This window comes from Heliangelus exortis, chromosome 2, assembly GCF_036169615.1.
Source record: "Heliangelus exortis chromosome 2, bHelExo1.hap1, whole genome shotgun sequence".
NCBI classification, from domain to species: domain Eukaryota; kingdom Metazoa; phylum Chordata; class Aves; order Apodiformes; family Trochilidae; genus Heliangelus; species Heliangelus exortis.
In genome coordinates this window covers 6,193,879-6,219,977 of record NC_092423.1, presented here as the reverse complement: position 1 = coordinate 6,219,977, position 26,099 = coordinate 6,193,879, and the positions used below count along the sequence as shown (strand labels likewise).

General features: G+C 38.0%; 1 protein-coding gene across 1 annotated transcript in view; it reads right to left on the bottom strand.

The window, feature by feature from the left end:
- The window catches only part of LOC139793779 (sodium channel protein type 5 subunit alpha-like), a 32,831-nt gene extending 8,499 nt beyond the window's left edge, over positions 1-24,332 (bottom strand). Inside the window, exons 1-18 of the mRNA XM_071738698.1 lie at positions 24,078-24,332; positions 23,003-23,117; positions 21,416-21,515; positions 19,701-19,829; positions 18,892-18,983; positions 17,818-18,039; positions 16,755-16,812; positions 16,050-16,191; positions 15,373-15,570; positions 14,285-14,461; positions 13,354-13,755; positions 12,319-12,445; positions 10,184-10,422; positions 9,672-9,872; positions 8,524-8,877; positions 6,349-6,786; positions 3,864-3,984; positions 364-518 (exon numbers count right to left, since the gene is read on the bottom strand). Of these exons, the coding sequence (XP_071594799.1) occupies positions 364-518; positions 3,864-3,984; positions 6,349-6,786; positions 8,524-8,877; positions 9,672-9,872; positions 10,184-10,422; positions 12,319-12,445; positions 13,354-13,755; positions 14,285-14,461; positions 15,373-15,570; positions 16,050-16,191; positions 16,755-16,812; positions 17,818-18,039; positions 18,892-18,983; positions 19,701-19,829; positions 21,416-21,515; positions 23,003-23,117; positions 24,078-24,332 (3,525 nt within the window). The remainder of the gene's footprint in view (positions 1-363; positions 519-3,863; positions 3,985-6,348; positions 6,787-8,523; positions 8,878-9,671; positions 9,873-10,183; positions 10,423-12,318; positions 12,446-13,353; positions 13,756-14,284; positions 14,462-15,372; positions 15,571-16,049; positions 16,192-16,754; positions 16,813-17,817; positions 18,040-18,891; positions 18,984-19,700; positions 19,830-21,415; positions 21,516-23,002; positions 23,118-24,077) is intronic.
- Between the last annotated feature and the right edge of the window lie 1,767 nt (positions 24,333-26,099).

Genomic DNA, 26,099 nt, shown 5'->3' with positions numbered 1-26,099 from the left:
ACAAGGGCCAAGTACTATTTTTCCAAGTACTATTTTTCCAAGTGTTAAGGGAAATATGTTTTAATGACATTAAAATCATACATTTCAGAACTGTAAAATAACTTGTGAAGAAAAACAGAAAAATCCAGTACAAAGCTAGAATAAAACTCTTTTAATAATATGAATAATAAATTTGCAGTAATTGGAATAGTGAATAAATTACTACTGTATGATACCTCTTCTATTTTCTCCTGATGAGTTCAAAGATATTAACCATTTTCTGCTAAAAGCAGCTTATCTGGATACAAACTAAAGCAAAAAATGCTTCTAAAGAAATGTTGTGACATTAATAAAAAAAATAAAATAAAATTTTTTTACACTAACCAAGGCTCCACTGCTTAGAAGAATCATGAATATAATAAAGGTTTCAAACCAGGAGTGTTCAACAATCTGGAAGCAGGTTTTTCTCAGATTCCACCATGTTTCTTCTCCAAACTTTTTGGCAGTACCCACATAACAATGAAAATATTGAACACAACCTGGAAGTGAGAAAGAGCAATGAATGTACATGTGAATGAGCAATGAATGAACAAGTATGTGAAGCATTTCTCAAGAAACTTTTTGAAGCAGGGGAAAGTCCACGATCACATCAACTGCATCATTGTTTGCTTTGTTGGGTTTTTTCATGGGTTAAAACAAAAAACCTAAACAAAGAAACAAAAAAAAAGAGGAGAGAAAATACTTAATTTTGTTTGACTTGTAACTCCGATTTATATATATTTAAAGAAGGTGGAACCCCTTTGGACAACTTTCTATTGTTTTGTGAGATTTCTGAGGCACTGGACATGTTCTCCCTGAGCTGCTATTTGGGCACAAAACACTGAAACCTGTGGGAAGGACAGTGATGCTACAAAAAACTTTTTCAGTTCCTGCACACTGTCTGGAAAGCAGAGATGAGATGCTCCAGGAAAAAAAGGTTAAGAGACAAAGAAGGTAAACAGCTGTCCTCAGTATTACATCATATTGCTGCTACAGGCCTGCCTTGCAAGGTCTATTCACTTATTCATTTGGTTCTGAATGGTTTGGGTTGGAAGGAACCTTAAAGATCACCTGGTTCCAACCCCACTGCCTGGGCAGGGACATCTTCCACTAGACCAGGTTGCTCAAAATATATACCTTGCACAAAAATGTCCTGTTCTCAGCTCCATAAAAAGAGACATCTTTCAAGACATCTCACAATGACATAAGGGCCACCTAATGTCTCCTGACCACCCCATTAAAAAATCCTGCATTTGATTACTTACTAATTCTTCCAACATTTGTCTTACCTTTTCCTTCCTGTGTGCTCTAGAGTAATTAATGTTTTCATCTACGTGAAAAATATCAGTCAGAAGGCTTCTGTCATTATGAAAAATAATTTATACAAAAGTCACATATTTGTATCATTTCTTATACACATATAACCCATATATATATATATATATATGTATATATATATATATATATATATATATATATGTATATGTCCCATATATGTATATTTTCTGGGCCCCTCAGTTTAAGAAGGATGTAGAGGCCCTGGAACAAGTCCAAAGGAGGGCAACCAGGCTGGTGAAGGGACTCGAGCACAGGCCCTATGGGGAGAGGCTGAGAGAGCTGGGGCTGTTCAGCCTGAAGAAGAGGAGGCTCAGGGGAGACCTCATTGCTGTCTACAACTACCTGAAAGGAGGATGTAGCGAGGTGGGAGCTGGACTCTTTTCACAGATGACCTCCAACAAGACAAGAGGACACAATCTTAAGTTGCGCCAGGGGAGGTTTAGATTAGATATTAGAAAGAATTTCTTCACGGAGAGGGTGATTAGGCTATGGAATGGACTGCCCGGTGAGGTGGTAGATTCTCCGTCCCTGGAGACATTTAAAAAAAGACTGGATGTGGCACTCAGTGCCATGGTCTAGCAACTGCTCCAGTGGGTCAAGGGTTGGACTAGATGATCTCTGAGGTCCCTTCCAACCCGGCTAATTCTATGATTCTATGATTCTATTCTATGATATAATAGGAAATAACGTGTGCAAAGAAAATCTGATCTTTTTTTTCAATAATCCCAGTTACCCCAGTAATTTAGATCTGGGTTTTGAGATGAGGCAGGGAATGACACTTGCACAAGATAAGGACTTTGATTTTTGTGCAGAAATTTGTGTTAGGTAGAGATTTGCTCCACATTCAGCTGAACAGGTGGTGTCCTATCCCCATGGCAGGGGGGGTGGAACTAGGTGATCTTTAAGGTCCTTTCCAAACCTGACAATTCCATGATTCTGTGGTTTGGCCACATCAGGCACCCACCAGCCTAGGACTAAAGAGGGCAAAACCAGACATTTCACATTTCTTCTCTGTAGTAGGGAAGGAAATAAGTAAATCTTTATTTCCTCTGTTCTCAGTAGTTTTGAAACACCCTTCCAGCTCAGAAATCTAACATCTTTATTATTAATGTCATATTTGTGGGTTATTTTTCTGGAGAAAGCAAACTGCAATGTAGGCACGGCGAATCTCTCAGGATTTATGGTGTATAACATAATAGAAAATATATATATTATTACTACCCGGAGAATACTTTGTATCGAGGTACAGCAGATCCCCAGGTTTGAATAATTTCTGCATGTTTCACTGTTATTGATTCAATCCTGAAACTGTAGAAATGAGAAATTTCATTGACCCAAAAAAGTCAAAGGACAAGAAGGATGGCTTTCAAGGACAGGGCAATGAGGGGATGGGAGTAGCTACAGCCAGTTTTGATTTATCTGTGTCTCACTATATAAAATATCCAGGAATCTATAGTTGAATGGGAAGGTGGTGATGAGAAAAAGGTTCTGCCTTTGGGGGTGATGGAGGAAAGTGAGCTTAGAGAGCAGGGAACTTCATGTATCCTAGGTTGGAGAAGACCCTCCTGGTCTTCAGGCACAGGGAAGTTTGAATGGGTGGAAAACAACTGAATCAAAGAAAACCCAGGGAATGGGTGGAAATGGTGGTGGTCAGCTAGGCTGACTGGGTGAGCAAAGAACAAGTTGGAGCATCAGGAAGAAGTTTGCCACAGTTGTCTTTCATTTAATATAATACACTTGGAAGAAATGAGTCTATAAACTGAATTAATGCAGTTTGTTCTCCTACAATGGATGCTGAGTGCACTGATTGCCCCTGGCTGCCAGTAGTGACAGCAACAAATCTCAGGTGCTGTGTCTTTGCATCTTATGAAATGCACTCTTTGTCACCACTTTTTTGGGGGTGTGGGCAGAATTTCTAAAAGTAGTCACTACATCCTGTAAGAAATTGCAAAGCTAAATGTTGTCCAATGATTAGAGAAAGGTTCCCCACATTATTTAGCTTCATCCCATTAGTTTCTCCCTGCTTATTTCACTTCTTGTTCACTTCTTGTTACAGAGATTGTTCATGAAACATTACTCAAGTAATAAACACACTGTTGTACAGTATTAACAAATCTGATGTGCCAAGTGCCTTTTTCTAGTGGCAGCTGTCAGATAAGACCTGATGGCATACACTCCTCTTCTGATAACTCCTGAGAGTAGCTTTGATACTGCCAATAGAGTGAAATTAATCTCACTTCACTATAATAATATCTTCTTTTGGGGTTGGCACTACAACATAGCCCAAGGTTTAGTAAGAAGCAATTCTGTTGACTTTCTAGGAAAAGGGATTTCACCATTCAGGTGCCACAAACTGACTATAGAGGGACAATGATCCAATTTCTCCAATTTCTAGGCAAAGAAATCTACCTGAAAAAAATCTCACCCTACTGACTCAGGAGCAATAGAGAAATGGATCAGGTTTTGACTCCTCTAGATTCCCAGTAGTGAAAGCATGAGAGCCTTACCTTCTGGAAAGCATTTTTCTGGAGTCTTAAAATCTTCAGCAAACTCTGGAATCTTCCTCAAAAGATCTTCAGGATTTGTCAGATCCACTGTGCTGCCTTCAGAAGCGCTGACACAGTCAAACTGCCAAGCAAAATAAGATCAGGCACTTATTCTTTCTATATTCAGCTCCAAATTAATAAGTTCATCCGTGAAAACATAATGTTCAAAATTAAGACTTGGCCACATATTAATATTTCAAGTAGTGTTGGTAATGTAACAAACTTTGTGATTTTAAAAGCATATGAGCTTAGAAATACCAATAACTGTACCTAAACAGAGACAAAGCTATAGAATTACAATGTCTATGTGAACAAGATTTACCTGCCTAATAAGCTGGTAGACAGTAAAGTTGTTATATTTCTTGTCAGCACATGTAGTCATCAAAGAAGGATAAACCACTTAACCATGAAACCACAGAAGGATGTATTCAAGCTGGTATTGTAACAGGGACAGAATACCCATGACAGTCCGTATGAAGTAAAAATTGGAATAATCTGCTGTGTTCTCCATTTACAAGGCTTTTCTCTATTATACCTTTTTCTATTTGTATCTATTACATTTTGCTTTTTTCTATCTTGTTACATCATATCTAATGTTGCTGAGTCACCAGTTTGTTACAAGTTTGTTACTATGCTCTTGTAATATCTGTGTATAGCTGTTTGTCACATTTTTAAAACATTCTTTGTTCAAGATTACTCTAATATGCCATAAAGAAAATCTAATTCAAAGCATCTTGAAATTGAGATACTTATGACACAGAAAGACTTGCTGGAATTACTAACTTAGATGCATCTCTCTCTTTTAGTACCTTGTTTTTTCCTCTTCTTCATGAACTCCGATTTCAATAGGTGGAAAGTAGCAGAGAGTATTTTATAAATTATTAATTGAATCAAATTATTTTGCAGTTTTTCTGTTTCTAAACACACTTTCTCCACATACATATATGTCTTAAAAATCAATACCTAGAAAACCAGCAAAACTTCAATTTCATTCACAGAACTCTGGCTTAACCCTTAACCAACCAGCCCAGCTACAGCAAGCTCATAATTCCTGCTGCCATTAGCTCCACCCCAGCAAATTCTTGAATAGAAATTTATATATGCCTGACCAGTATTGGAAAAATCAATGCCAAAGAAAAAAAAAAAATATTACCTCCTTGTGCTCTGGTGATGAAGGTTCAACCTTCCTATCATTTCCTAGGTAAAGAACACTGAATTCTTCAGAGGAAAATCCTGATCCCTTACTCCAGCTGCCTGAATTTTTCCCTCTTTCTCCCCTTTGCCTCAAGTGATTTCCATCCTGAAAATAATCTGTGGGTTAGAGGGGATTTCTTTTCCCTTTTTAGGGGATTAACATTAGAAAGAATTTTTTCACAGAAAGGGTGATCAGACATTAGAATGGGCTGCCCAGGGAGGTAGTGGACTCTTTGTCTCTGGAGATATTTAAAAAGAGCCTGGATGTGGCACTCAGTGCCATGGGCTGGGAACTGCAGCGGGAGTGGATCAAGGGTTGGACTCGATGATCTCTGAGGTCCCTTCCAACCCAGCCTATTATATGATATATGAACATGTTGGAAGGGAAAGAAAGATATACTATGCACTTCATTTGAAGTAGAACTCTCCAGGCGAGAGTCATAAGACATGAGAAGTTTGAATCTCCTATTTTATTTAAGGATAGAGGAAGGAGAAAGTTTCCAAATAAACACACAGCAAACTAAGAAATTATTCATTTAGTGGAACAGACAAAAGTTAAATGAGATTTTCTACATAGGAATTCAGATTCCTTAACTTAAAGGGGGAATCTTGAGACCAGAACAGCAATCTTCTATGGCTAAAACTGAACTGAAAATTTGGAGAAAAAAGTGAAACAGGATAAGATATGCTATCATACAAGAAACACAGCCTTAACAGAGCTGCCCCTACTTTGTTCTCATAATTATTAAATATTAGACACAACAAGGGTAGATATAGAGAAGGGACCAGGGCTAAAATTTCTGTATTATCATTCATGATTATGCTTAGCAGAATATACATTTTTTACCTCACATGTACATAATACCAAAACAGTTGGGTTCTTTTGTGTTTTGTTTCTTTTTATAAATAATTTTTACATAATATATCCCAGGTTCACAAAGGACTGCCACAATTACCTCCAGACAGGCTCTGAGCTATAGAATTACCTGTGTGTAATACAACATGTAAACCAAGAATTTCTGCAGCAAATCCAAAAAATTTGTTCTCTTTAAGTCCACAAAACACCATGGAAACTTAAAAAAGGCTCCAAGTGATAACTTACCCTCATTTTAAACAAACATACTTTCGGTTCTAGTTCAAAATTTAGTAACATCCTGGAAATGGATCAACACATTGAACCTTGTTGCTAGAGCCAGTCTCCTACATGCATCCCTCAATGTAGATGCACTCTAGTAATAAATAAATTTATTACCTGTTTGCTGTATTCTGCATCTGTAGATGTGCTCATCTTATCTTCATCTTCAAAACCCTCACTTGTGTTCTCCTCCTCAGCAATAGGGACACAGACAAACGTATTGGGGTTGGCAATGAACTCTTCAGGACCTGACCATTTGTCCTCATTTTTCTCAGTCCATTCATTATTGCAATTCTCCTTGCAGTTTTTTGTTTCTTCTTGCTTGAACCCAGGTGGGTTCTGGGCAGTAAATTTTATTTTTTTCCCATGTGCTTTCTTGATATGCCTCAGTTTTTTACAACAGGTGTCCCACATGACACTCCTCACGAAGTGAAATCCCTTGTGGATCCGAGCAAAGGCGATTCGAAGATTGTTCATCTCTCTGTCATCTTCTGCTGTCTGGAGACTGTCAGTACTGAAGGAATTCAGCAACAGTGCAATGAAAAGGTTGAGAACCTGGATGGCATTGAAATAATAACAAAAATTCAAAGTTAGGAAAACAGTATTCGGAAATCTGAATTCTAGCTCTTAACCAAAGTTCAGTCCTACTGAGCAAACCAAAAGGGGGTAGTGATGAAATGGCTCTGACTGATAACACAATTGTTGGTGAAGAAGCTTATCTCTCAGAAAATCTAATGTTCCCATGACCCTCTTGTCCAAAAAGAAAAAAAGTTGTTTTAAATTAGTAGCTAAAACATATCTGTGCATGTCAACTGCACTATTCAGCCAAAACAACTTTAAACAACTTTCAAAGGTTATAGTAGAAACAAAGGCTGTGATCATGGCTTGTCAATCTAATAGTGCCTATTCTTTCTTCAGACTAAAATTCCATCAGGCCCCTGTGTGTGGAGCTACTTCCAAAATCCTGTGTTAGATCAGCCTCAGTCCCAGCAATTAGATAAAATCTGCAACACTGTCACAAAAATCAAAACCAAGAGACTCTCAAAGCAAGGTTTCCTCCTTGATTTTGAGTACATTTAAACAGAATAATTTATAAACACCACTTTTTTTTTTTTTTTTTTTTTTTTTTAAGGGAATGGGGAACGGTAATTTTTTCCTAATGTTTCAGTTTGGGATAGGATTTATGTATCTTAATTTTTATCATGTCAGAACTGGGCAAGTAGAATCCCTGAATTGTCCAGGGACCACAGTCAGTGGAGAAAATTAGACCTTCAGAGACCAATTCATCTCACCTGTCTTAGTTATTGACCTTGGGTTGGAATAAATGCCACTCTCAAATGCTTCTCAATTTCCTTTGTTAATAAGAAAGCCTAAACAAGGAGCATAGGCAGAGCACTTAATTGTTTGACAGCATTATGTGATATGAATATCACTCACAGCATTTCATCACTGAAATCAATCATTGCAGTGCAGAATATTTCAATGTAAAACTTGAAACCTGGAGATTTGGGAATCAGCCACAGAAGAGATATTTCCCATAAAGGGCTGCCTGGACTTTTTTTTTTTTTTTTTTTTTTTTTTTTTTTTGCCTTGACTTATTTTTTTTTTCAGCTGTTTCTTAAAATAAGGGAACATCAGGATGTCCATGATAATAAGAATAACATGAGAAACAAAGCTACTAAGATTTTTATGATCTGCAAATGAAGAAAGGACAGAGCAGAACCAGGAAGGCTCCTTATGCCCCAACACAGGTGTGCAAGGCTGTGTAGGGTGACAGCAGGATCCAGCCTCTTGGATGTAATTGTACCTAAGATGGTTAAGAAAATCTTTATTCCTGTGGTAGGAGTGCAATTTTTCCCATTTGCTGATACAGAATTCAACATCTGCATGAGATATTTTTTTAAAATAATAAAATACAAAAATGGATTTACAGAATGACTTGAGCATTTAGCTCCAATAATTTCAGGACGTAAGCCATAAGCCCTACTGATTATTTACATCCAGATCCCAAGACATGAAGAAACATAGTTGCCTGTATTATATTTACTGCAAAGATATTCCTTATCACATTCCCACATGAAAAGGTCAAGGGATGCTGTGTGCAAAGGACACAAAATATGAAAATAGGGATGGTGGCTCAAAGGGGAAGGGCAAAAAGAGGTTTTTGCAGACCATTGCATACACAGGGATCTTTTCCACCTGTTTAAGGAAACTGCTTTTTGTTGAACAAATAGCTATCCAGGAGATTTGACCACAGACAGGACGAAGAGAAGAAGAGATTGGACTACTCACCACTAAATTTCCTAACACCATGACCAGCAGAAAGACAAGAAGGCAGAGTGGTTGTTCAGCAACCACCATACAGTCCCACATGGTTTCGATCCATTCTCCACACAGAATTCGGAAAACAACGAGGAATGAGTGGAAAAAGTCCATCATGTGCCAGCGTGGTTGGCCTTCTTTGTTTATTTTATATCTGTTGTCCCAGTACTTTCTCCCAAAAAGCTGCACCCCTACTATAGCAAAAATGAAAACGATGATTGCCAGGACAAGGGTCAGGTTGCTCAGTGCTCCCAAGGAGTTACCAATGATTTTGATCAGAGTGTTTAAAGTTGGCCAGGACTTTGCCAGTTTGAAGACCCTCAGCTGTATAGAAACATAAAATATAGTGTTAGATGTAGCAGTAAGTCACCCTTGGACCATTCCAATCCTGAAAAAACAAAAACAAAAAAAACCCCAAAAGTGAAAAACCAAAAAAACCCACCATTTTGCAGTCATTCTGAACTATTCAAGAAATGTAATTTTTGTGGCACCATGACTTTAAAACTTTTTTAAAGTACTTACAGGTTCATTTAATTTTTATTTATTTTTTAACTGGGTAACATAGCAAACATAAACTAACATTAACCACCTTGTAAAGAACCTCCTGAGTCCCTGGTAAGCATTTGGCCCACACAGCCAAGAGTCCACACAATGCACATGATGATCCAAAGGGCCAGAGATGGGAGACCAGCTGCTGAATTCCAATAAGAGGAGCTTATCTTTGGGTAAATCAATCTAAATTGATCCACAATATATAACATGAACACCTAAACATCATTGCAAGTATATTCTGTTTTAAAGTATTGTTTCTTTCTATATTTGTACTTTTTGTTTATTGTTTATTCCTATACTTAATGCTTTTTCCTGTGCTAGTTTCTAATTTTTGACACCAGTTTTATCACTTCTCTACTCTGGAATATATTTTGCCTCTAAATATTATTAATGTATACTACTAAACAAGGAGATCAGGAGTGTGTTTCTTATTCCTAGTGCCAAGGGGAGAGGAAAAAATATTTTTTTTAAATTATAATTTTCTGCATCGTAACTGTAGGAAACAGAAGTAGTCTCTGCACTATTAGCAACATGTTTTATACAACTGAGTAAGCATGAGACATTACCAGCCTGAAGGATCGTAAAACTGACAGAGTTCCACCTTTTCTCCTTTCCTTCTTGCTTTTCTGCTTGGGAAAAGTCAGTTCAATTAAACTCAAGGTGACAATTATACTGTCAAAAATATTCCAAGGCTGCTGAAAATAATAGTAAGGATCTAGAGCGATGATTTTTAAGACCATTTCTGCAGTGAAGATCCCTGTAAAGACCTGTGACAAAGAAATAGTATCATCAGCCTATCTTTTATTTATCTTTAGATCATGTTTCTACAAATAACATTCACGGATAGACCAACAAATCTCATTTTTATGAGCTTCTAATGCACTTTGAATTAAAATGGAAGGATTGTTTTCTGCCTTGTCAGGGGTGTGTATCAATAAAATCTGGGAATGGTCTGTAACAGAAATTTAAAGATTAGCAAATTCTGCACTTTGAAGTTCTACAATTGCTCTTTATGTCTCAAGTGAAAACACCATCAATAAAACCCGTGGCATAAAATGTTAGCTGAGAATTTCCTTACCAAGTTGCCTACATTAAGCACGAATTTAAAAGTATCTGACATATTATTGTGCTCCAGCGCCATGAACAAAGTGTTCATCACAATGCAAATGGTGATGGTGAGGTCAACAAAAGGATCCTTTATGAAAGCAGCCACTTTTTTCTTGATTCTCAGCCAAAGTGGACAACAGTCCCAAATGAGATACTTGAAAGCAAAATCGCTCAGGCACCGCGGGCACCTCCGCTGAGATTCTTCAAGTTCTAAATGCAAAAGAAAACCCCACTGTAATTAAGTAGTTATTACTGAACAAGATGGTGAAATAACAACTTCAAGTATTCAAAAGACCAAATTAAAACGAGACATTACATCTCACATAGAGCCCCGAGTCCTCTTTGCACTTTCTACCATTCATGTAGTCCCTACATCAGCTAATAAACATGGAGATAAAACTCAGAAAACATTGGATTCAAAATTCATTCATGTGAATTTACTTCCAAAAGTCCTTGGATCAGGTTTTGTCTAAGACTCAAATCTGTACTATGATCATCTGACTAAATACAGATGTTCAGCAGAGGCTACACCACAGCCTCTCACACTCTTGTTGGTTGATATGGCAGCTGAAGCACTTTTCACCTTATGCTCATGTAGATGTCCAGGACTCTGGCTGGATCACACTCATCATCTTTTTGTGTCCTTTGGCTCTCAAGGGAATCTAGAGAATTAGTGACAGGCACAGGAATTCTGATTGTAAGGGAGATGAATCCAAACTGCAGGGCCTGAGAGATGGCCTTAGGCCCCTGTCTGCTGTAAAGGACATGCTTACCATTCCCCACTGGTGAAAGCTGCCACACCACTCAACTTCTAGAAGTAAAATATGGGACAGAAGCTCTTCTGGCTTTTTCATTTACATTGTATTGCTCAAATTTAAACCTCATACCCTTTCTTGCTTCAATAACTGGTGATTTCTCCAACATACAGTTGACCCCACTAAAGTGCTGTGTAAATTAATTGATGGATCTTACTCAAAGCTAAGTACAAGCACAGTAGGAATTATTAATAATCTGGTTTTCAGGGATCTGGATCTGACTCATATCCTTTTCTTAGTTGCACTTGTACTTGTTTCTTCCCATTGTTTAGTGTTAACTTCTTCTCCAGCCTCAGGTCTCAGATTCCACCCTACACTATTTATTCCAGTGTTATCACCTTGACCCTAACCCACTCCAGCTCTAGCACTCGTCTTCTGCTCTTCTAGATCACACGTATTCACATGGCTGAAGGGTGTAAAGGGTGTAAAGGGTGGATCCAGGACTGCTCTTCAGGTCCCAGCAAAGACCCTTTCTTATTCTCTTTCTGGTGGATGTCTGGTCTTTCGATTTAAGCCACAGCCACCCAGGTCAGAGCTGAAAATGTGCCACATGCCTGGAGCTTGGGTGAATTACACCACAAAGCAAGGCTCTGCTGAGTGTGTTGCAACTGTGATCCTCCCAAGAAAACTGAATAAAGAATTAAGAAAAGGGCCCTCCCTGCCACAGTGGTACCTCCCTGCTAAATCCCATACTTGTGGTAATGAAACAAAATCAGATTTTCATCATCCTGAGCAACTTGGGCCAACTTTTTTCAGTAAGATCTGCAACAAAACCATCAGTCATGTCAATGTCAATGATAAAAATACCTGGAAAATTCACATGGAAAGTGAGTAAAAATGAGTTAAAAATATGAGGCTGAGTATTCAAAACCCAGGAACTGCCACAAGTTACTTTGCTTGCATAACCTTATTGCTGGACACTGCCTATGTCTCTGCAAGTGAGGTATCAAGGTCACAGCGTCATAAGGAGAAAAATATCCCAGTATTGAACATCAGATGCTGGAGAAACTCCTTCCACCCATTCTTACTCCAATCCGATTTGGAGTCTGTCCTACAAAATGAGATCTTAAAATAGGCAAAGGATGCATTTCAGTGCCTAAAGACACTGTGATAATGGTTTTTTGGGGTTTTTTTCTCTTCTCTTTTTTTAAAAAAGGAGCCAAATTAACAACACAGCTTCTAACTACACACCTACAAATCTCTGTTAACCTTCAAGACATGTATTGACATTTTGGTCTTTCATGCTGGCATTATCTTACTATTGAAATAAGGATAATGAGGAGCCACTTACCCTCCAAGACACTGGTAATTATGCTGACTGCACTTGCTGCCCTTTGTCTCTGAAGTGCCTTGTTAAAATACTCCACTGATAGACGAGGAGGCAAAGGCATCGTGCTACTCTCATCATTTACAGCTGGCTGCTTGGAGTGGTAAACATGATTGGGGAGATACCAAAGGAATAAAATTAAGTAGGATGTGGTGATGGGTAACCATGAAAGTTAATAGGAACAATGACACGCAGCCAAATAAATGTACCTTTTTACAAGATGTAATAGATGTTGAGAACAAAGGCCCTACTCTTCAATAATAATGCTGCAGGAAATGGATTCTGCAAGCAACAGGGCAAGCATGAACCTTGGAAATAAGTGTATGAGGGGAAATAGGCCAAGGAAATATTCCAGAGACTAATGAATAATGAGAAAGATGAGGGATAAACTGGTAGAAAAGAGTCTCTACCTTCTTAGGGAACTTTCAGACAAAACTTCTGTATGATGCCAAAAGTGCTGTGAAGCAGAAAGGAATTACAGGTATTGGTGAAAAGTACCTCCCTGGACAGAGCACGGAATAAAAAGACTTATAATTCCAGCACTAGGAACCTGCCAAAGTATGTTAACACAAGTGGTGCATAGCAGAAAAAGAGGGTTTGTCGTTGAATCCTAGAATCACAGAATGGTTTGGGTTGGAAGGGACCTTAAAGACCATCTACTTCCAACTCCCCCACCATGGGCAGGGACACCTCCCCCTAGACCAGGTTGCTCCAAGCTCCATCCAACCTGGCCTTGAACACTTCCAGGGATGGGGCATCCACAACTTCTCTGGGCAACTTGTCCCAGTATAACAGGAAAGTTGAAAAATCTGCTCTAGATTTTGGCAGTTCATCAGAGTATTAAAAACCACTATCTACAAAGCTAACTCCCCACATCAGTATACTTCATTTCACACAACTTTCTGCCATTTCAGTGTAACTCCTAACACAAGGAAACCCTTCCAATTGCGGAGGAACTCTAATATGAAATCTATACTTAAAATAATATAATTTTCTTACCAGATCACCCTTTTCTGGGTCTCCCAGCACTGTTGGAAGCATCACTCCCTCAGAAGACACCAGATCTAGACTATTCGCCCTGAAGCTTCTTCCTTCCATCATCAAAACCTCCCCATTGCACTCATCCATCTCAGACCTCTTGCTGCTTTGCACACAGGTTGGAGTCGTGGGGTGAGAGCTGTGGCTTGTTTGACTTGGCACACTGAAACATCTTCCCTTCTGCCTGCCTGGCAGTGACTGACACTGGGTTTCATGTTCCTCAACAACAAAGATCTTGTTGTCACCAAAATCCATGCTGGAATCAGCTTCTAAAGCAGGGGGTTGGAAACTGAGCACACTCCCATGGCTAAATCTGCGTTTCATCTTATTTGTGTTGGGACTGCACCCCAGGCTGAGAAAAGACTAAAAGCCCAGGAAAAGGGATAAAGAAAGAATGGCACAATATCATAAAGAAGATTTTAGCAAGCAACAAATGTTTAGTTTCATAACATTTCTAATTGACCACTGCAAGTCCAAAAGAGTTAAATTTTTCATAAAAGTTTATGCTTAGATTTTATGTCGGATAATAAAGTCCTATCAGATGCAAAATCTATTTTTGTGATACTCTTTATATTTTAAGTATGAAATTTTTAACAGAACAGTGGCACAAAAGCTAAATTCTGATAGGCATTAACTTTTCTCCATTTATGTTCTAGAAAATATTTTAACTATTACTGTAACTTTCCTTCTATCCTTCACTTGTAATATTTCCAGTTCAAATTAATTTTTACATATACATCTTTCTCATTCCAAAAGGTTTTTTATATTAAGGACATAACATGTAGAGTGATCAGTGTGTGTAATGGGATTTTAGTTAGAGCTTTCAATTAAAAGAGTTTTTGTATTAAAACTGGAAAAGTTGTAAAGATCTCAGACACAGACAACAGATTACCACCTTTTGTTGAATGTCTGTGGACTGTGAGCTGGGAAATTGTTCTTCATTATCTCCTATTCCCAAGGACTTATTTCTCTTTTTCCTATTGCTTCTTTCTTTGATTTCTTTGGTAGACAGAGATGCTGCTTCAAATGAGCTAACTGATAGGATATCAACTCCTTTCAGAGCCAATGACTGAAATGAAAACAAAAACATGGGTTTTTTTTTTCTTGTTTTTACTTTGGATATAAGCAGAAGAAAATAATTCTCTTCTCTCTAATATTTCCTTGCAACAATTTGTGGTTTACAAAACTAACTAAAAACCTCCCATTGTATGATAACACTAAAAGCAAGAGAGAAGTTCCTCAGCATATGGAGCACTAAACAAGTTGCTGTTTGCAGTATGTTACATGATCACATGTATTGGGCCTGCCAGGAGCAAAATAATCACATTATGACTCCTATTACTCCATATGGCACATTTGCTTACAATAAAAACACTCAGTTTGAAAATAATGTTATGGAATACAACCCTCTTTCCAAATAAATGGTCAAACATAATTAAAATTCTGTCTTTTCATCAGGAATTCTTGTGACTGTGTCTGACTTTTCTTCTCATACTGAATTTAGGACAATATTTCCAAAATACAGTATTATTTTGTTCCAGGTGCTTCTAAGCCATTTAAAATACCAAGAAACTTTCTACTCAACTGCAATAGGTTTAGCTCATATGTTAATGCAGTTGATAAATGGAATTACTGTATATTTTTCTACTCAGCAGGCCACAACAAGAAAATAGAAGAAAAATAGGAAGAAGAAAATAGAAGAAAGATTTTAAAACAACTAAATTTTCTTTTGGAAACTGCTAGCTGATCAAATTTTACATTTCCCAGATTTTAAAATACAATTTTTTCTTACAGTAGCAGCAACCTTTAATGCTCATTATACACCAAAAAAAAAAAAATAAAAAATAAAAAAAAATTCTAGTAAGTTATCATTTGGTCCCATTCCCATGAGTGACCATGGACACCAGGACTGTTGTGTTGTCTTATGTGACTGACAACAGAGCACTGAGACTATTGCTTACAAGGGAAGAATTTACATACCTCCTGCTCCCTCTGTAATAATTCCATGGCTTCCCGGAATTTCCTTTCCTTTGCCTCTGTTTCAGCAATGGTAGCCTTGTTCTGGTCTTCATATGCCATTGTTACTACAGCCAGAATCAAGTTGACTAAATAAAATGAGCCCAGAAATATGACCAGTGTGAAGAAGAGCATATACACCTTCCCAGAAGCTCTGAGGGTCTGCAAGCAACACACCCCAGAGATAAAAATTACCATATAAAACACCAAATAGGCTTTCAACACGTCTCTGAAATTCTTTAGAAGTCCTCCACTTCCTAGAGACAATGTTGTAGGAATCTCAAATGGAAATCCACCTTCCTTGGCCCTTCTTTCCCCTCTTCCTGTGCTATCGTGTGTGAATCACTGATCATGTACCAAGGACAAATGGGGAGACATTGTTTAATTATTGAAAGACAATACAGGACACCCTTTTAGTAATTTATTTTAGGTCCCTAAACAAGCAGGGTGATAGGGTTATTGCTGAGAAGCACTTCAGCATCCCCTTTCAAAGAGTCACAGCTTGATGGAAGGGAGAATGGAGGACGTGGGCTCAATAACTTGCAGGTATTTCTTTTATTTGAGGTTTCTTGTACTTTTTTACATATTTGGCTATTGCACTACCTGGAAGGCCAGTTCTAAATTATGCACAAAGTTGATACCTGCTGGTAGAGACGCTCCCAGTAGTCCTGGGTCATCAGGCGGAACAAGGAAAGAAAAGCCCAGCCAAATGTATCAAAACTGGTGAAACCATAATCAGGATTTGGCCCAGTTTTCAAGCATATGTAGTCTGGAGGACAGGTCCTAGGAGTAGTGATAAAAAGGGGAGCTCTTTTAACAATGCAGATTTGAAAGAGAACTTCAGCTTGTGTGAGAGTTGTAATTATTATTCAGCTCTGTGTTTCATTAGATTGCAAACCAGTTTTCAGGTAGCACTGGCTGGAAAGCAAGGTGGGAAAAGCAGCACCAACAACCCAACAACAAAGGAAGACAAGACCTGCCCTCCAAAATCCACGTCTTCTTTTCCTAGTTTAACACTTATGAAACTTTACAGAGAGGAGGGTGTCTGTCCTGTGCTATACCTGGGAACCTCCATGTCTTCAGTTCTCTCAAATAACGATGAGGAAGAGAAAGGCATCACTTCTGGAAGGGTGTAAAAGAACTGAGACCTGACTAAACCAACTGCAGGCTCATGCTTCATTCTCTTTAAGTATTAAATAGCCTCTTCACTGTATCTTGTTGTATATGTTCCTGTTTCTGTATTAAAGAAAAACCTGGAATTTCTGTATTCATCACTTATGTCTGAGCAAATACAGGATTGCAGCAGAGAAAACTCCTAAACAAGTAATATTCTTAAGTGCACTTACCCAGCACCAGAACCACAGAGCAAAATATCTGAGGTGCCCTTTTTCTTAGCAAAGTGTGCTATAAAAAAGAGGGGAAAAAAAATTAAAACCAAAGCACTTTCTAGCCTTCATCTTCTATCCCTTAATATCAGTAGTGATGAGCAATCAGTGCCCTGTATGTGCACGTACATACAGATTGTTGTGTAGCAAATATGGAATGAGCACTAAAGTAAGAGAACTGATTCCCCACGTACACAGTGACTGCACCACACTGAAAGAGGCCCTGACTGTTTGGTTGTGTGGAAATACATCATTCCATGGCACTGCCCTGCCAAACCAGACAGCAATCCCATGTGGAATTCAGCACCTCTCCCTACATAACTCTTGCTCTCTCTGAACTTGCTGGTGGAGATTTTCTACTGTGATGAAGCTTCATACATACTCCTGGCACAGATATCACTTACTTTTAGTGGGGGTTTTTTTATGCATATTGAGGCTTTTCCTTTCTGAATTGCATCTTACAATTGCTGTTCCTCTGAAAAGGCTTTGTTATGCTTTCATATCTCTACTATATCCTTCCATCACCAGCCTCAGTCAAGAAGAATATATGAAAGATGTATATTATATAGAACAGATATAGAATGTATATCACATGTATCAGACACATGTATTGTGAAGAAGAAAGTAAGTTTGACTTTTAAATTAATTCCTTGACTTTTAAATTAATTCCTCTGTTTGAAGCTGAGGAGCCCTTCAGTGGGCAGCAAAATGAAGATGCACGGACTCTTCATCATCTACTAAAAGGTGAATTTGGGGAATTACAGCAGAAGGTGAGCTAATGAATGTTTCAGTTACTGTCTAAACATTCTGGGAAAGAGAGTTGGACATTACTGGAAAATTGGAGTGCTGTTTCTTCTAACAAAGGGAAGAGGTGAACCCCTGGGTGCCTGCAAGCTGCTCTGGCAATCATCAGGTAGTCACTCATGAAGATATCAAAGAATCAATATAATTTACAGCAGCGGTGAGACACACACGCATGGGTGTCTATACCATCATCTCAAAAAGAATTAAGGAGAAAATTTACCTGTATAGTTATCAAAGATTTCATAGGATTCCCATGTTTTGTTAAGGAAGAAAGATACATTAAGGGACTCTGTAGTGTTCCTGATGCATTTGTATCTTAGATTGCCCTTAAAAAGCTGGAGGCCTATGAGGGCAAAGACACACAGGCAGAAAACAGTCAGGATCATCACATCAGCAAGTTTCTTAACAGACTGGATAAGTGCCCCTACAATGATCTTGAGTCCTGGAAAGACAATACACAAAGGAAAAATGGGATGAAAAAAACCTGAGATTCATATATCACACTTGATTAGAATTTTAAAAATGTATAACAAGCAATGTGCAAAAATTACTGGATAAGATATGGCAAATATATTTGTAATTCAATTAGAGTTTGGATGAGAAAGTAATTGATATGTGTACAATGTTTTTTTCCCTTATTTGATTGATCCTACAATTTCCAGATGTTCCTTTAATCACTGTGAAGTATTTAGACAAGGATGAGGAACCAGACACAGTTTAGTTTTTCTTATCCAAAAAAAGAGCAAACTGCAAAATTCAAATGAATTTTCCAACATTGGTAACCTGTGAAAAAACTGGAAAGACTGGAAATAAGATTGACCATGATAAAAAAGCTGAGAAAGAAAAGACAGAGACAACCTGCTTAATTTGTATTTCTTCATGAGAAAGAACCCACTTATTTTATAATTAAGGGAAAAGTGGAAAGGACATTGTTTTCCCAGGTATGATTAATAGTAAACTCAGTTCAGCCACCAGAGGTGTTTCTGTTGAACTATAACACATGGAGCAGCTAGAAGAACATTGTGTAAAACTAACATTATATGGTGTAAAAAAATAATCTTCAAAATCAAAAGGAAATTAAATACAAGATTGTTTGTAAGATTTGACTTATTCTGGTTGGGCTTGGTGAAGTGAGACATTATTTTTGTCTACAAATTCAGCAGTGTTGGCAATCAATGAAAGACACAGAAAAAAAAACGAAAAAAAAGAAGGAAAGGGAAAAAGCCAACATTTTGTTTGGAGCAAAGAATCAATTACAAGTAGCAAATAATATGCAGCAGATAGGCTGTCTTACCTGGGACTACTGAAATGGTTTTTAAAGCTCTCAGAACCCTGAAAGTCCGAAGGACAGAAACGCTCCCCAGGTCGCTGAATGCTCCCACGTAACTGTAAAGTCAGAACATGGCAGATGAAGTGATTGAAGGAGTAAACAGGACAACTATTCTACTATTAAGGTCATTCTTAACTGTCAATCTTCCTGAGGATATTATAAATACAAACTACAAACCCATTTCTTGGCTATTATTTTCTCTGGAGGTAGCTCTTGACTTGTGCACAGCTGCTTTTTTGTCGGCATTTGAAAATACCATGTATTTAAAATATAAACAAAGCCAACACTCAAAATTCTTCATTTTAGGCTGAAATGCTGGCTGAACTGGTTTGAGCTCCTCATGTAGCTGTGTGTAACCAGTGTAAAAGCTTTCTAGGTACTGCAAAGCAAAACTAAGACTGATTTTTAGAGATAAGGAGTTCAAATTTAATCCACTATCCACACCTCTCTACTGTCAAACTTACACTTTCATTCATGGGATCAGTCTATCAGTATTTGACAGCCCAGCTTCTAAATTTCACAGATTAAAATGCATCCACCCAGGTACTTTCTCTGCAGAGTTCATCTCACTCTGCTCAGCTCTGTTCCCCTCTTGAAAGGCTTTTAAGTTGTTGCATTTTAGTAAGTGATAAAACAAGGGGAAGAGCCAATGTCCTAGATAGTTACAGATGTAGATAGGACCCACAGGGTGGGTTTTATTGTACTACAGAAAGCTTTTTGCACCACAGCAACAAGAACTTCAAGTAATCCATATTTTATATGTTCCCACTTACGCCATAACAATAACACTGAAATCCAGCCAGTTCCAGGGGTCTCGAAGGAATGTGAATTCATTTAGACAGAATCCTCTTGCCAATATTTTTATTAAAGATTCAAAAGTGTAAATGCCAGTGAAAGTATATCTAAGGATGGGAGAAAAGGTGCCAAAAAAAAATAGCAATATTAGCAATTAAGAGAAGACACACAGTCAGACTGTTTACTGTCTCAACCAAAGGACCAAGGCAATGCTGCAGAGAAGTAATGGAAATATTTCTGTTGATTTCAGTGAATTCTATCAGTATCTGACTCACACATTGGAGTCTGAGACAGCAGTTGACTGCAATCTAAACATGGCTATTAACGTGCACACCTGTGGCATGGGGTTTTTTTGTATTCAACATTTTTCTTTAAAGTCTTTCATGTGAGTCCCCACAATCTGAGAAAGGCAAAACTCCTAGCTGCTTGCTAAAATAAAGATCAGAAGTTGTATCTTTTTCTCTGGTTTGAATTGGCCAAGTGAACATGTGATTTGCTGTGCACCATTTAATTTGGGCACACGGCATCCATTTCTGTGTAGAATGTTTAAAACACTTAGAGAAATACAAGAGTACAGCATTTTCAATTGGAGATGGCAATTATTCATATTAATGGAAAATTATCAATAAAAGCTCTTCTGGACTTACTGAGTGCACTTATCACTTCAACAAGGCAGGGATCTCCCTACAGAATTCAAAAGGCATTCATTTGGTAGTCAGCAAATGCACTAAAAAATTATATGGATGTAGTGCTCCTCTTTTCATTTGGAAAGAAGTATTCTGAAACTATTATTGAAATGCATTTAAACCAAAGACAATTCTTGTCTAACCTTTTATGCTCTCATAGGTAGTGACATATCTCAGCACATTCTGGAGATATGGAAATCAAATACCATGCAGGGCTGGTTCCCACTTGCATGAGGATTTGCCATTCTCAGCTGTTTAAGTGTCATGTAACATGAGAGAGTAAAAAACAATTTTAGACCTGTTTTTAAAACTGAGTATTTTTGAATCCTCTCCTTCATGTTAGGAATTGGAATTATCAAGGTTCGTATTCTAAATATTTTTATGCCAGACTGAAAAAGTGAAAGCTGAAATGGTTTTTCAAAAGCAAAAAACCCAAACCATAATGATGGAATTTTCCAGCTTAGGTGCAACTATAAAGACACAGATTTATTGTGATTTAACATTGCAACTGTTGGCAGCATGAAGCATAAGAGCTTTACTTTCTAACAGTGTCCTGCAGGCCAGGAGCCTCTGACAGAACATTTTGTTAGGACGAAACACTTTGTTAGGTCAAAACTCAGCATTTCAGTATTATTAAGAATTTTAAAAGACAGCAGCTCTTCGTGTACTTCATCAGCATCAGCAGTGATGGGCAGTATCTCTGGATAAAGATTAAATTATTACAGAATAACTTCAGAAAGTTAGATAGCAAACTGGAGCAGTAGGGCAGGCATGGAGCTAGTTCAACAGCAGAACTTAATCTACACTTTCTCTCATAAGACCTCACTAATTGTGGGTATTGAATTTAAAGATGAAAATACTCCCTCAAAGTAAAGGACTAAGTCCCAACACAAGCAACTTCCCTTCTAAATCTCCCATAAACTATCTTCACTGAAGGCTGCAAGCCAAGTCCCCGTAGTTCAATATAAAAATTAAATTAAAAAACATACGTACCCACAGATACTTACTCAACATATTTGTTCCATGAAGTCTTAGAGGATTCACTCATAGCCATGAATACACAATTAGTTATAATAGTGCAAATGATAAATGAGGTGAACAATGTAAGTCACGGGAGTGAAGGCAAAGAATAGGACATTGATTCAGAAATATAATTAGGTATTCTATTGGTCACAGATGTAGTTTCTAGTTTTGAGTCTGAAGCACAGCACATGTGTATTTGCTGATTCTGAGTCTTAGTAGATGACAAAACACTAATGTTGTTGATGTCATCTTGACTTCTGTACAGGCTATAGATCTGCTGCTCTAAGCATTTCAGATTTGGGAAAAAAATCATCAAGTACTCGAAGTGTAGCAGGAAGGATGCAATTCTAGTTTAATTTTTATAGTATAAAAGTTAAAAGCTTGCCCAAGGTGACACAGGCAAAATCCAAACCTGACTTTAAATTGGCAGAGCTCTTCTGATGGGGCAGAGTGAAGTCTGCCAGGATACTTACAGATGTCTCAGAGGACACAAGATTCCCCTGCTTAGCCAGCTCCTGGGGCTGCCCTCTGATCCCTGCTGAGTACAGAGGATGAGTGGGAACATGGAGCAACCACCTCGTGTAAACACAGAAGCTTCAGGACCTGGCTCTGGAGCTGATTCTCACACCTTCTCTCCTACCACAGTTTCAGGCAATGCAGGAGGTAAACGAGCATGGCAAAGACATCCAACCTGTCCATCATCCATCCTCTTTGTCCCCATAAAAAAAATCTCCTGGCTTTAGCTCTAGGAATGGTAAAATTGCCACAAACTTGGGAGCTGGACCACTAGTGTTGAAATGCCAGCATCAGCCCTAGCTGCCTGGGGTAAGCTTCAGGTGGGAGGCATCAGAGCTCCAGGGATCTCTACAGGCTGCTACAATGACAGCTTCAGACCATTGCAGCTAACTCAGCACCACACAGCCAGGAGATATCCAGAAACCTAAAAATCACAGAAAGACACTGCAGACTCTGCACTAGGCCTGATTTACCCCTCATTCAGCCCCAGGTGAGAGTTTCATTGCTCTGGTCTCATTTACAGAAAATTTCCCCTTTCATGTACCAAAAGTATATTTTTTTCACCTGATTTCCTAAAGAAACTAGAATTTGATTTTTCTTTTTATGTGTTTTCAGAAGTGTGCCTGCCTATCTCAGCTGTTCTTGCTTCAAACTGTCCAGTAGCTGATCAACTTTGGCACATGGGATGAATTTAATTCTCACATTTTGGGTAAGCAGAATATAAGAAAAAGGATAGAGACCTTACCAGTTCTCTCCCTGAGAAAGGTTTCAGGATGAAATACATGTTTACGAGAAAACAGATAATCAATCCTTCTCAAAAAAACCCAAATCTGCAGAAAATTACACCTCAATACCTCCTGTAGTCACATCATTAGTTATTTGTAAGTACCACAAGAGCACCAAAACAATAATAAATTCTAAGGTAATTGATAATTAGAAGTCACCTGGAGTCAGGTAAATACCAGATTAATTCAACAGTCAAAACTACAAAAGCACGGGATTTAAGGGTTTTCATAATTAAAGAGAGCAAATGGAATCAATGAAAGGATATGAATGTATGTAGATTTTAATTGCTGATCTTCGGATTGGATGGAAAGGACTGAGGATCCACAAGGCAGATGTAGCAGTAAATCTGAAGATTGTTTTCTGTTTGTTTATCACTATGAAAATCTTGAAAGAAAGAAAGAAAGATGAAGTAAAGCTTTCAGGAAAGTGAAGTACATATATTTGTATTTTATCCTGTTGTATCTGTCATGAGCAAGAGTTTGATGTTAACTGTAGCCTGTTTGCTTAAAGGAGACGACTCTGAACTTCCTTTTTCAAACTCAAGACTTGCAAAGAGTCACACACAGAACTAATCTTTCTTATGGATATCCTCTTAAAATGAACTGGAGCTCTCATTGAGTCAAGACACACAGAGGTGGTAAAAGAATTACAGCCTTTATAATTATTTGCTATTGTTGATAACATTCCTCTAGCCCTAAGACTGGAGATATTAATTCAACATATTAACCCTTTCTCAACTAACAAACTCTGTTTCGATTGATTAGTTCCCAATTTCTCTGTTCTGCATTAAAATTGTATTCATGGTTTTGAATACAATTTTGAATACAATTTGAATACAATTAAAATTGTATTCATGGCCATATTTCATGGTCAGAATATGGAGCTTGAATAAGTAGGTTTAAGGATTCGTCAGCAAATGATTTAAAAATAATTTTTATACTTGAATGATTATTTTTTTGCATGTAAGTGGAGCATAAACATTGAGAGGGACACATTGTTTCAAACCACCAAATAAGAAAATTTACAAAATTATTGTAATTTCTTGTGGATCCGCCTCAAAACCTTTACCTCCTTTATCCATTTTATTTGTTCTGCTTCCATTCTGATTCAAATGTTAATGAAGCTCATATTATTTAATTCCTATAATTCAAAATTAAGCTTTTTGTAAGAAGATTACAGCATGTCATTCAGCTGTGCCAACTGCCTGCATTAGTACAACACAGAAACTGACGATGGCTTTTCCAAAGGGATGGAAGCCAAACTATTTGATAGATGATTCACATAAACACTTCTTAGCAGCACAAAAACACAAATTAAAACCCAAGCATCTCAGTTGGCTCTAACCTTACGATCCTCATAGTATGGGTCGAGATCCTCCAGTGGTTCCCCAATGAGCTCGGAAGGAGGATTTCCATAGAGTGCTGGTAATTTCTGGAAAGCTTTGAGATCAAGCTGAGGACGTGGTTTCTCCTCAGGTTTATGGTCTGTAGTATTTTTTTGATGATTTCTCTTGGCAGCAATTTTCTTTTCAATGGCAGCCAGGGATTCCTGAGTGAACTTACGGAAGTTGTTGGTACCAGGGAGTAAGAACCCAGCCATTTTTCATTCTTTTCCTGTCACTAATTCTGTACAAATAACAGAAGCAAGTAGAAAGGGAGCCAAGTAACTCCAAACGCAGGTAAATTATGAAATTAAACAACTGACTGCTCATGTATGGCTAATAACAAACTTCCTCAGCCATCAGCTTCTGAAAAGGAAAATAAACAAAAAAGACAAGATTAATACCTTTTTCAGTAATCTATTTTAAATTATGTGTGTCTGACGGAATGTGGGCAGACGTCTATAAACTGAAGACTATTCAGAGAACCTCATTTAAGACTAAATACTAATACTAAATACTCCTGAGTTGTTCAGAAAGAAACCTGAGGCACCGGTTTAAGCCAGCATTTGGAAATGGAGCAGTAAAATCCATTAGACTGTAACAACATCAAACAAATACATGCAACAGAAAGACCCAGTACTGTGTTAACTAGTGAGGATGACAATACTTGGGTGGATCAACCATCCTGGTGGTGTCAGCAGAGAAACAAGAAGTGTCCAAGCATCAGAAGATAAGGAGACCCACAAAGTCAATACTGACTGACATAGAATTATAGAATTGGCTGGGTTGGAAGGGACTTCAGAGATCATCAAGTCCAACCCTTGATCCACTACAGCTGCAGTTCCCAGCCCGTGGCACTGAGTGCCACATCCAGTCTCTTTTTAAATATCTCCAGGGATGGGGAATCCACTACTTCCCGGGGCAGCCCATTCCAATGCCTGGTGCACAAAATGCATGATCTGACAAGCATCAAGAACAAAGTTTATATTTGATGCTCACAAAACTCAACACAAGTGAGACTATACTAGAAAAATCCTTTTCGTTTTTTGATGGAGAACTTCAGTCAGGTATTAGGAAGGATCCATTTAGCTAAATGCTACCTGAGCCCATACTCTGGATGTACAATGAATCCAACCTTCAATCTCAACACTCTGAACTCTGAACCAAGAAGCACACATGTATTGACAGTGAAAAAAACCTGAATGGTACACAGAGTAAGATCCTCCTGACCCTCATCCTTATGCTAAACTCAACCAAAAGCTCCATAAGGAGAGTTCTCCAAAATATTTTCCTTGATTATGATTTCTAGGAAGCCACTGTAGTGCAGTACCATCTGCAGACTGTGAAATGATCCCCTCTGGTCAAGGACTTTACCTAGGATGGATCCCTGCTGAGTCTGTGGGGAAGATCACATTAGAAGAACACAGAAAGCTTATCTTGGATAGTTTAAGGTGCTGAACAAGTGCCACATGAGCTGTTCTTGCACCTCTCCTTTCCAGGGATTATATGTGACATTCCAGGAAAACACAAAGTCTGATTTAAGAGTTGGGGTTTTTTTGACTAAATAATAATAATAAATTTTATTTATATATATATATATATATATAAAATAAATAATATAAAATAATAAAAAATAATTTTACCACCTGTGTGCTGACTCCCTGTATCCTCCCCTGCCCTGCAACACTATTTCCTTGCTCCCCAGGTACAACATGATCCCAGTGGTCCTTACATTGCTAAACTATAGGAAACCCTTGCTGTGAGAAAAACAGCTGGAGGCCAGTGACAAACTAACTGAAGTGAAATCTCTCCATTTTTGCACTCTGCCTGCCTCTCCCATTAAATAAGCACACAAAATTAGAATTATGAAAAGTAACCCTTGCTTCCAGCACAACATTTCTGGAAGTAGGACATTTAGACAAAAATACTATTTTATGTTTCTCAAGATCAAGCCAACAGCCTAGAAGCTGTGCATAGTATTACAG